This window comes from Barbatula barbatula (assembly GCF_947034865.1).
Source record: "Barbatula barbatula genome assembly, chromosome: 25".
In the NCBI taxonomy this organism is placed as follows: domain Eukaryota; kingdom Metazoa; phylum Chordata; class Actinopteri; order Cypriniformes; family Nemacheilidae; genus Barbatula; species Barbatula barbatula.
In genome coordinates this window covers 16,189,678-16,201,898 of record NC_136788.1, presented here as the reverse complement: position 1 = coordinate 16,201,898, position 12,221 = coordinate 16,189,678, and the positions used below count along the sequence as shown (strand labels likewise).

Here is a 12,221-nt window from a genome sequence, read left to right as displayed (position 1 = left end):
ATTGCAAAGTATTTTTGCCTCGTTTTACATTTCAATCAATAAATTCTGGTCAGTTATTATAGGAAGTAAAGCAAATTAAAAGTATTACCTCACCGGAATCCGTTCCGTCACTTCAGGCAACTGATCCAGGAGTGGATTACAAGCAATGCGCATGCGCAGATCCAGGGAGCGATTAAAGCGTCGGAAACTTTCGTCGTCACTAACGTGAACGCGCGTTGAGGGAACAACAGTGGCCTGGGAGATCGAGCTGAAATCAACACAGGTACTGTAGCGATTCAAACCCGATTTGTTGTCATAATAAACACCTCTAGCTGTATTGTTACTGTATTTATTATAGGTGTAATGTTTAATCGGTACAATGACAGGTGCATTTCACGGCCACACGTCTAATAATAGTTCCGTTATTCGAGGAATTTGTGAATCTGCGCGACCGGACAGTTGATCAGAACAGCTTAGGAATCGCAGTCCGTATTTACTGTATTTATAATCTATATCTTAACTTGGTTATTAACTGGGTTAAATACGCAGTTACATAATAAATGGATGCCGCTATGTTTGTATTTGGTCAGGATTTATATGACCATGTTTATTGAAAGAAGTGGTGTGTGATGCATTTCCTTTACATGTTCAGTGCATCGTGGGATCAGTGTTAGGATGGGTGTTGGAAATGGCCACCCCTCCCAAGCAGTACTGACCCACCCACCCTGCTCTTCCCATATATATATATATATATTTATATATGTGCTTCTGTATTTATACATTACGTATGTCGCAGATGATAAACCAATCAACATGATAAATGACAATTTACAGTAATGTTTGAGAGATATTGCCGAATTCTGTTATACGTAAACCTACATATGTTTTTAATATATAAAGTCTAGATATATGTATTTAATGTATTTTTGCCTGTATTGACAAAAACATGTCTGTGTCATGAATTGGAAAAGTTAGTGTAGCTGGGGGATTATGACGTATGCTTTATGGATGAGTCTTATGACTTTTGTGCTTTGAAAAGAATGATTCTTCACATAATGGAGGGTAATTTGTAATTGTTTGGAGATGTGCCAACCCGCTATGCTGCGTTAATCACGGAAAAGCCATTTTGAAATCTCATGGAATTTTAAAAGAACCATTGAGCCACTTTGCTCCATAAAAAAGCTTCTGGCCATTTCTATGAAATTTCTATTGAACAAAACATGAATGTTCTCATGCCATTTCAGATGTCTAAATGACTCTATTGAACTAGATAGATGTTTAAACACACGCCAATAGTTTATATCAAAGGTCCAGTGTATGAAATCTAGTAGCATCTAGTGAATTGCAACCAATAAATTACCCCAGAAGAAGGACTACACGTAAGAGAAACCTAAAAAAGCCAGACTTCTGGGAGGATGTCCTTTGGACAGATGTGTCAAAACTGAAACTTTTTGGCAAGTCACAGCATGTCTATGTTCACAGACGAAAAATCAAGCGTTCAGAGAAGTGAACGCGGTGTTAAAGTCCTCAGTCATCCCCGCACTTTTTTGTATTTAGATGTTTTTGCTGGTGAAATTTATTTTGTGTGTTTAGCAAAAAAACACAACAACCGCAATGTTCACGTCTATTCATTTTTTACTTCATGAATGTATAACAAAGGTTTAACACATTGGCTTTGAAAACAAGAGGTTAGAGCAATTTATGTTCGTTATGTTAAATCATTTAATAAGTTAAAATGTTCTGTACTTTACAAATTCTCATAGCATATTTTCTACTAATAACACAGGATAATGTGGGCTTGTTTTTGGATAGCCTATAGCCTAATTATAAACTTGTATAAAATGGTGGTACTCTAATAATAACAGAATATATTGAAAAATGCCCTGCCATCCAGTGCTTTTTGTTTTATATTAGTTTTGCAGTGTCCACACGAGAGGTGACACGCAACAAAAAAAACTTCTAATATAGTTATATAATATATATAGGAAAGCTGTACAGGAAAGTAGACCTGACAAAGAACATGTGCAGAAGTGTGTGTATATATAGGGTCCGGGTAAATGGTCTCCAGTTATGTATGTAATCATGGACTGTGAGGAGTGCAACAGGTTATGGCAAGTGTAGCTTCAAAATTCCGGGTATCGTGAACGGGTGAATCCAGAGAGGGATGCTGGTGCACAGGGCGGGGTCAACGTAGATACAGAGTCTGTTACACATTACTCTTTGTTGTTCTGCATTCACTAATAAATATAAAGAAGTATTTCATTTGTTTCAAAACGTCTTTGTCATTTAAAAAACAACAATATATGCAACATAATAATAGTCCAACAACATACTTTATGGATATTTCCAACCAAAATAAGAATGAAGGTGGTAATACTGCATACCACACTATAGAGCCACACAAAATCACCGAACGGGAAGTTCCATCACAGCCAGGCCAAAACACAAAGCTAAAATCACCCAAGAATGGATAAGAACAAAACATTGGACTATTCTGAAGTGGCCTTCTTTGAGTCCTGATCTGAATCCTTTCGAACATCTATGTAAAGAGCTGAAACTTGCAGTCTGGAAGGGCACCCATCAAACCTGAGACAGCTGGAGCAGTTTGCTCAGGAAGAGTGGGACAAACTACCTGTAAACGGGTCCAGAAGTCTCATTGAGAGCTACAGAAAATTTTGGCTTGCACTCATTGCCTCTAAATGTTGTTCATCAAAATATTAGGTTAGGGGTCCCATAATTTTTGTCCATGACATTTTTATTTGTTTTATTATTTACAATGTTATAAAAAAATCAGAGGCATAGTCTGATTTCTATTAAATATGGAAAAACTATGGTAGATGCCAATTACTTTTGTCAGTTTCAAGCTATTTCAGAGAGAATTGTGCATTCTTCGCATTTTGTAGAGGGGTAAAAACAAGCAGCACCATTAAAATACAAAAACGATCTTTTCAAATTTATTTAAAATGGCTTCTAGGCATGTGATCAAAGCTATCCACTGAAAACATACCAGTGCAAGAAAACTTTGCTTGCTAAGAATTATTAGGTTGTTTGATACACATTTGACAAATATTTGACTCGTATTTTCATGAGATTTTGCTCTTTTTATTGATTTATTCTCTCTCTCTCTCTCTCTTTCCACAGAATGGGTCATCTAAAAGTACTGTTAATCTGTATGGCTCTTGTAGTCTCAACTGAGGCCAAACGAGGAGGTGGGAGTAAAGGTGGGTTTGGCTTGGGCAAAAGTGGCAGCAGCAACAAAGGAGGAAGCAGCAGCAGCAGCAGTGGAAAGAGTGGCACCAGCAATACTAAAGGCTCCTCATCTGGGACACACTCGTCTCCAGGAAACTATCCTCGACAACCTCAAGTACCAAACCAAAATCCTCCCCCCAACCCTGGAGGCGGGTACCCTGGCCAAGGCAGGTACCCAGCGGCAGGTTCTAATCCAGCGCAAGGTGGTTATCCAGCTCAGGGGGGCTATCCGGCTCAAGGTGGTTACCCTGCTCAAGGTGGTTATCCGGCACAAGGTGGTTACCCAGCACAAGGTAACTACCCAGGGCGTAATCCAGCGCAAGGTGGTTATCCAGGTCAGGGCGGCTACCCTGCTCAAGGTGGTTACCCTGCTCAAGGTGGTTACCCAGCACAAGGTAACTACCCAGGGCGCAGTGGTTACCCAGGACAAGGTGGTTACCCAGCACAAGGAGGCTACCCAGGAGGAGCAGGTTCTTACCCGAATAGGTACCCTGGACAAGCAGGAGGAAACCCTTACCCAGGTGGAGGGTCTTATCCAGGATATCCAGTGCGAGGAGGAGGAGGTTCCTACCCTAACCAGTATGGTGGCGGTGCAGTAAGACCAGGAGCAGGTGCAAACCCAGGAGCAGGCCAGTACCCCTACTGGAACCCCAATAACAAAATCATGAGCCCAGGCTATGGTGGAAACTACGGTGCTTACGGCGGTGGCAGATCACCCTTTGCCCAGTCTGTGCAGAACATGGGAATGGGTCCTTCCATCCAATCAAAAGGGTTTGGGAAACAGGCAGTTATGGCTGCTGGAGTCGGAGCAGTGGCTGGGATGGCTCTGGGCTACGGTCTTGGAAGTTTCCCCCGTCCTCGTTTTAATTTCCACAACCCGCAGGAGGAATATTACTATAATAACTACATGTACAAACGCTATGGTCAGACACCCCCTAATAGCAATTTAAATGAGAACACCAACTCTCAAGGTGGTAGACCAGGTGGTTCTGGAACTGGCAGTTCAACCTCTGGGCAACAAAATAACAATAACCCTCATGATATCTTCCAGAATCCTCCACCTCAGTCCTATGATAGGTACATGGACAGCTGTATGAAAAGAAAAGACTTACTGCGAGAGAAACGGAACGTAAGATCAAGAAGATCCCCAGATCTTTCAGAGCCCCAAGCTTCACCAGGTGACAAAGTTACTGTTGAAGTCAGTGATCCAGTTGTTGCTCAAGAAAATGTGTCAAGCAGCAACAACACATTTGAAACCAGTACAACTGTGACCTCCAAACCACATAAAACATCCAGTCAACCTCAGAAGCAAGTAAGAGAGGAAGCTAAGGATGACGACGATACTGTTAGCATTGTGGAGATTGGCTATCCAGTGCTGATTGAGCAAATGAAAGCACGTCGTTGTGTAGAGCTTTACATGGTTTATGCAGAACAGCATGCAGCCAAACAGGTGCAAAGTCGTAGTGAGGAACAAACCAACAGCGGGAGTGGTGACCTGTCTGGACCTCTTGGCCACAGCGTAATCCTTACTAGCCTTCTGTCTGTTATCTTCAGTTCTCCTTTATTTGGACATTACTAACAAACTGTGATTGTCAGTGCCAGTGATTTGGACCATTGGCTGGAAATAATTAGCAAGCTCTAGGGGTGTAACGGTTCAAATTACTCACGGTTCGGTTAATGTCACGGTTTTAGGGTCACGGTTCGGTTTGTGCTATTTTCAGAGAAAAGGGATCAAGGGATCAAAAAAAAAATTAAGATCAAATAATGAAGCTACAAGTAACAGCACCAATAAAACAACTATATATAAAATAACATACTGTATATATACCTTTTAAGGTATAAAAATGGATTCAAGTAATCAAATAAAACATAACATTGCATATATACAAATGAAATAAAGATGAATCACAATTGAATATACAGAAGCTATTGAGACACAAGCAGTGAGTAATTTCCTTGACTTTAACGGACAACAGGAATATGCTGCAGTCGCTTTAAAAGGAAAGCAACGTTCTAGTACACATGCGTTGTTTTTCATCCGTTTCGTCAGTTTACTTAAGATATAACCTACCATGTTTCTTAAGATACTCGACAAGAGGGGCATATTGACCCAGTTAGTGTGAGAATTTGTCCGTTTAAGCGCAAGACCTCAAAGACAACTCAATATTTCAGCCATGTCTGAGACTTTCCTTGTGCATAATCTTGCACTTAAATGTTTAAATTGGCAAGGCTTGAATGAGTTATGTTTAAACGGCCACATGTGTTGTTTAGTTCTCACCTGCACTCGTGCGCTACCCACACCCGGGTGATGAACGCATTAATGACTGGTCATATTACACCATATGTCAATCTTATTGAAATTTGTCTACGTTATTTGATTTGTTGTAGGTATTAATTGTGTATCCATCGACAAACTTACATTAGCTGAACTTGATTAACAAACCATATTATAAATGCCTCGTCGGATTTAAGATGAACCGCGGTCCAAGCGTGCGCTGAACCGTTGTTGGAGAACCGTTCGGTTACATTTTTTACCGAGAACCGTTACACCCCTAGCAAACACCCATCATATTTTATCTGGATGTTTCTTAAACTTCCTTGTGTAACTTCTTAGACAAATTCCTTGTGTGTGTAAAGCACACTTCGCATTAAAGTACTTTCTGATTATGATAGAAAATTCAGCAGACATAGTAACAATCAGTAACACTTATATTAGCACTACTTACAATTACTAAAATGAATAGTTACTTAACATACTTGGTAATAACAAAGTGAGCAACTAAAAGAATTGTCATGAGTTATATTAAATACACCTCAAAACGTTGAAAACATATACACTGTTTATTTCTCATATTCTATCACTGCCAGTGACCATCTTGCATGTGTTTTTAAGAAATTTTCTACCGACTTCTGTTCAAAGACAGCATTTTGCATGCGCCCTCTACTATCCCAAAAACATGCATGGTATTGGGGTTTCAACTCTTTCATAAATTTCCTAGTTTCAACTGACCATGAATATTGTTTGTGACTTGAAAAGGTGGCTTTCAGTTGTGTTTTCATGACAGCACTCCTACTTGTGTCGAACATAGTTATAGCAGTTCACCATTCTACTGACATTTATTTATTATAAATCTTGAATTACTTTTCATAGGTCTGCACTGTTGATTTGTTATATAATGTTATTTGTGTGGTCATATCAGTTTGGTTTTAAGTCTTTATGTAAAATAATTATACTGCTGTGTGTCAGTTTCTTTCAGGTCAAATGTACTATGACACGAAAACACTGTTTATTCGACCTGCCTCTTTATGCTGGACATTGCATATCAAGTGGCCCTGAAATGATATACCATTTTAATTGAAGTACATGCTTCTGTCAATAGTTTTTATTGGGTTTCTCTGAACGATATTGCTAAACATTTAAGTAGATTAAATGCAAAGTTGCTCTTTGTTTAATTCATTATTTTAATATAGAAAGGGCATCTTTTGACATCCAGTGAATTAAGTGGCAGAAAACAATACTTATTGCTACACAAACACATATGTAATGTTATGCTTTGAGATGTACTGAATGTTGAAAATGTTTATAATGTTATCATTACTGAGAGTAAAATAATTAAATGCACCTTAGCCGCTTGTCTGTCTTTTTCATTTGATGTTTTAGATGTGTTTGGCGATATTTATGTCTTAAGCAATACATTATAAAAAAGTTTACAATAGCTATAAATGATCTAACGTGTTGTCAGGTAGGCTAAATGAAGTTTGTTGCTCTTGTAGGAGTCCCTTGCTGTTTTCACCATTTGTTTGATTTTCTCATGTTGACAGATGACCCGTTCATAAAGCTTAATTACACCCTGAGCGGAAAGCCACACACCCTGTAGTCATACATCTATTAAAACTGTCAAATTAAGATACAGGATTGGTCATATAAAAACACACACTAAGGAGGATCCATCAGAACAATTCATCTTCTCCTGTGTATTTAGGGATATAAATCAACCCCTGGGAATAGATCTTGAGTTGAACAGTTGATGCTCATTACTGGGACTAACCAAGCAGAGCAAATGTGCACACAGTGATCACAATATTTTCCTGTTTATTACATCATTTAGGATCAGACAAATGGTTTAGAACACTTCTGTGATCACTCAGAAGGGGTCAAAGGTCAGGTTAAGATTGTTCATCTATCGCAATGGACATGGATGGAGCATGTTGAACTGAGGATATACAAAAATAAAGGTGCTCCAAAAGTTCTTCACAGCAATGCAACAGAAGAACAATTTCTTATATTTCTATAGTGTAAAGAACCTTTTGCAAAACAGAAAGGTTTTGTGGGTGTTGAAGGTTCTTTATGAAACCATGTTCTTCTGGCATTGGGTGGCATCCTTATTTTTGAGTGTGTAGAGAGATAATGCAACATTATCTCTTGGCAGTTTTGACCATATGCCAGATAGAGGTCATTGGCAGAAATTGAGATAAAGAAAAGCTGTGTAGTTAATTATAACCCTGAAGTCCTCTCACATTGGCTACCATAAATGTTAGCGGTAGCATTGCTGTGGGCCTTTTTTGCTGCAGATTGGGTGTATAGATGCAGTATTGAACAGACACGCATTATTCATTGAGACAGAGACACGAATGCAAACAACGTCAATGCTTATATTAGAACAAGAAAGCTCTCTTTTCTGTTTTCACACTGAAGTGTGGTTTATCTATTTCACCTTTACATCTTAAGTAGGCCTACATTGAGCTCAGCTGGAAAAGCACTGCGCCAGTAGTTTAACAGGAATGCATTAAATGCACTGTAGATAAAAGTGTCTGCCAAATGTGTAAATGGAAATACTACATAGTAGGTACTCTGAACATGACAATTACAAAATGTCACTTGATTTCATTTCACTTTTGTTGGCATCTTTCCAATTCACAGTCACTATGCAATTTATGTGCACCGTGGCTTACACTGTTTATTATGCTTCAATGAACTTTTAAAGGGAAAACTGCTTTGCATATTGTTTTCACGAGGTTGTTCTTATTCCAAGAATTGTCTCGTGAGTCAGGAGACCCCCATCCTCCTCGCGCGCATCTTTAAAAACCGTCACCTTTGCGCTCTCGTGCACTCTGCGCACCGACACGCGTGCGGTTACCGAATATCTGTACACGAGCGATGACTTTATTCTGTTTCTCATAACTGCGTTTGCTGACACTCTCATCACTCATGAATATTTCTCAGAGTCCTGAGGGTCTGGCCACAGTGCTGCCTCTCACTAGTTTTGGCAACGTGCTTTTGTTTCTTTTCAATTTAATAATCGCCACAGCCATCGTTTTTCTTAACGTGTCTGTTTTTATTTCAATCATGGTGAACCGTGCTCTGCGTAACGAGAACCGCTTCATGTACATGCTTAGCACCTGTTTCAGTGACATTTGCTCGGGCGTGTCTTATTATTATTGCGGGGTCCTCGACGTGCGTGACAGCTACGACTCCCCCACGCGCACTTTCTATATCGCACCTACTTTTCTGGGTTTGTCCTATATGGCGATTCTGGCCGCACAGGCGGACCGGTACCACGCCGTCTCGGCACCTTTCAAATACTCCCAACGCATGACGCGTAACAGAACCTTACTGGTGATACTGGCGTACTGGGTTTATGCGTTTATCATCGTGGCTGTTAATAATCTGGTGCCTATGGGGGTCGCGAAGAGAGTGACGGGCTTTGGCACTTTTGTGGCAAACATTTTCACAGTAATAATCATGATTGGGTTGAACATTAAACTGTTTTTCGTCGCGAAGTATCAGCTCGAGCGTGAGCCCCCAAGCGCGGAAAGAGACAACAAGCGCGCATCCGTGTATCTCATCATAGTAGTGGCCGTGTGCTTTCTGGTGGCGTGGTTGCCTATCTTTCTTCATATTATTGCGTGTAATTTCGCGGGATCCACGTGCTACGCGTTCAAAAACGAAGGTTCGGACCCCCTGCGCATTCTGCCGCGAGTGAACGCAGTTCTCACCCCCTTGTTGTACATCAGGGGCTGTTCTGCACTCCGGATCACCCTACTGAGTAAAGTCTGGAAAACTACATGCAAGAGTAAAGGGTAAACTGTCTCTCTCTCCTTCTTTTTGTCTATCAGCCCTTTATTTATAAAAGAAAACCCTCTTTCTCTTAATTTTTATCTATAAGCCTCTTTTTAAAGAGTAAACATACATCACAACTCAAATAGCTAAAATGTCAGAGACCAAAAATACTTTAATCATGTCAGAGACTTGAAACTGTCTCTGATGAAAGCAATCGCATTGATCTCACCCATGCCCATATTTCACTTTAAACTTGACCTTTTTATTGTTATCAGTGTGGCTTTTAGCATATTTATAATATGTATTTTGGCAATGGCTCTCTTTTATTCTTTCTCAGTTTGACCCCTCAGTCTGTGGAGAAGACCGAAGCCCCACACAGACATGATAAAGCAATGGTCTTCAAGACGTGATCTAACGCATAAGCGAGGACAGAAGAAATGTTTTAAAGGATGTGCCATGTGCAAGTCTCAGGTCGTAGCATGTATAGCATATATTTTAAATATTGCAGGGCAATAGTAGGCATAACAGCGATGTCCTGAATATCACAATCAATGTAATATATTTTCGATTTGTTGCTGAAATTAACCAGTCTAATTTAAGAATGTCTCAAAAACAGCACCTCCCAATAAGGAATAAATAAAAGAGATTTTATTAAGTCTGTTCATTCTTTATATATTACCTATACCTATACATGCAGCTTTCAGAATTATTTATTTAGATACATTTAGATGTTTTTTCTTTAATTTTTTTAAAGGAATTCAAATCAGTATGTAGAAAACCCCTAACAGGCCTCCTGTTATGTCATGTAAGTGTCATACGCTTTTATTGGATTCTGAACCTATCAATTATTTAAAGAATGCGAATGAACATTTTGTTTAATGTTTATTTGTTTAATGTTCATTACATATTAAAACCATCCCCCTCTCCACCTGTCCCATTTTTCGCATTGTATTGTCCATCCATTGAATATTCAATATTCACATGTCAAACAGTACATAAAAAGCACCTTCGAACAGTTTTAAGGAAAATATAATATAAAATATAAAGTCAAAGAATATCTGCTAAAATGCAAAAACATTCACCTGTGCTTAAACTACAATGATGGTTTACTTCTCTAGGGGGCTTGTTTTATCCCACTCGTTCTCCCTTGCTATCAAATCAAGTGTGCTTGATTCCCTCATGTTGACACATGCCCGCTCTCATAAAGAGATTGACCTCAAGGTGCATAATTAGCAGCCTAACTAGACCCTGAATGGTACACTGGGGGTCTTATGGTGCCTTAAGGATGTTAGGATTGTCCGCTGATGATTAAGCGTGTCAAAACACATACACACATGGTATGGTTCCTGTCAGAAACGTATATGTTCATTTGTGTGTTCTGGGCCATTTAAACAGCTGTGACTTTAACAAATCAGGAGAGATTATGATCCCATTATAGATGATCATTATTGTGGTTATTGAGGTAGAACAAATGCACACAGTTTATGTAAACACACAAAGTTATTATTGACCACGATCAGCTTGTTTTTAAAAGGATCTTCATGGGAAACAAGTTTTTGCTTCTGATAAAAGTAGGGTCCTATGAAATCCGTTAAATTTTTCCCCAAATTCTGTTTTTGCCCTTTTAATTTCTCCTACACAGGACTATTCACAAGTTGCTGTTTATATGGGTCTATACTACATCTAATGGTTATACCTAGAATTACATTTTCTTTCTATTTCTTGCAGCAGCAACAATCTGCCTCTATGTTTTGAATCTTAAATACCAGAAGGGAAATTAGTACAAAAAAAAATTGTATATAGTTTTACATGATTACTTTTGTTGTTATAGTTATTATGATCCCCAATTATTACTGACCTATAACAATGTTTAAAACGCAGCGATCTCGAATGTCAGTCGTTTCATCAACCACAACACACATTTTCTTCCCACTGATCTTGTTCAGTACGGCGTCCATGTGTGTGTTGCTCAAAGACGTGAGGTAAGTGGGTTTGGCGAAGGATGCTTTCATTTTGAGGCAACGATCCTCCTTGCTTGCAGTACTTTATGAGAAAACTTTTTCAGTTTTTTGGAAGTCTTCACAGTCTCAGATGGTCTCTTCGACATGATCGTCTCAACTTTGAATAAATGTTTATAAATAAGGCGTAATTCCACGCCTTACTAACGTAACGTCATCACACATATACGGCGCCTCATACAAACAGGGAATATGCATGTTCCCATCTTGATTTGGTCCCTTATTTAATGCCCTTGTCTTTCGTCTTGTGTTGGTTCATCGTGGTTGTCAGTTCAGTCATGTGTAGTTTGTCAAAAGTTAATTTAAGTTTTGTTTCAGTGTAGTTAGTCTTGTTATTATATTTCCATGTTTTGTTATGTTTCCCCATCATGGGAGTTTGTTTTATATTTATTATTAAATTTGTTAAACATAATTTTTATCCAGTTTGTTAAAAAGCCAGATCGCACCTTGAAGGTCACTGTACATCTTTATTAGAGTGGCCTTCTCCACTGATTGAGGATTCACTCTGAGAAAAAAGATGCAAGAGAATCTTGGCCAAAAAGAAAAATGAGTTCTAAGAATGAACACAATCAGCTTTCCTTTTTATAGTCAGATTACATCATTTATTTCTTTTTTAAATGATAGTCATAGTAAGTTACTTTGCTATTAGTGATTTCTAACTATTGACCAAATAAACAGGAAAATAAAAGTGCGGGGGAAAATGCAAGAGGGGCTTGTAAAATGCTTTCCTGCAAATAAAATATTTTATCAAATCAGCAAAAGAAGTTTAAACCCATCAAATGCTGTGTCGAAAGATATTACCCAAAATGAGGACTTTAAGCTATAGGCCTGATTAAACCAGAGCGAGCGGAACCCACATGATTAAATAGAAATGATTTTATAGACATTGTTCTCACACAAGAGCAAACTGTTAT

The 12,221-nt window shown here is 38.9% G+C and overlaps 2 protein-coding genes across 2 annotated transcripts; both read left to right on the top strand.

The window, feature by feature from the left end:
- The first annotated feature begins 155 nt into the window (after positions 1-155).
- Positions 156-6,861, top strand: prnprs3 (prion protein, related sequence 3). Its single transcript, XM_079449894.1, has 2 exons — positions 156-262; positions 3,121-6,861. Exon 2 carries the CDS (start codon positions 3,122-3,124, stop codon positions 4,805-4,807), a length of 1,686 nt encoding a protein of 561 aa, XP_079306020.1. The 5' UTR covers positions 156-262; position 3,121; the 3' UTR covers positions 4,808-6,861.
- Positions 6,862-8,437: 1,576 nt separating this feature from the next.
- LOC306890926 (adenosine receptor A1-like) lies at positions 8,438-9,313 on the top strand (the record flags this gene model as incomplete). Its single annotated transcript, XM_079450944.1, has 1 exon — positions 8,438-9,313. The coding sequence occupies one exon, from the start codon at positions 8,438-8,440 to the stop codon at positions 9,311-9,313; it is 876 nt and encodes a 291-aa protein (XP_079307070.1).
- Positions 9,314-12,221: the final 2,908 nt, after the last annotated feature.

Coding starts and splice junctions, on each gene's coding strand:
- prnprs3 (XM_079449894.1), top strand. CDS start 3,122: ATGGGTCATCTAAAAGTACTGTTAATCTGTATGGCTCTTGTAGTCTCA.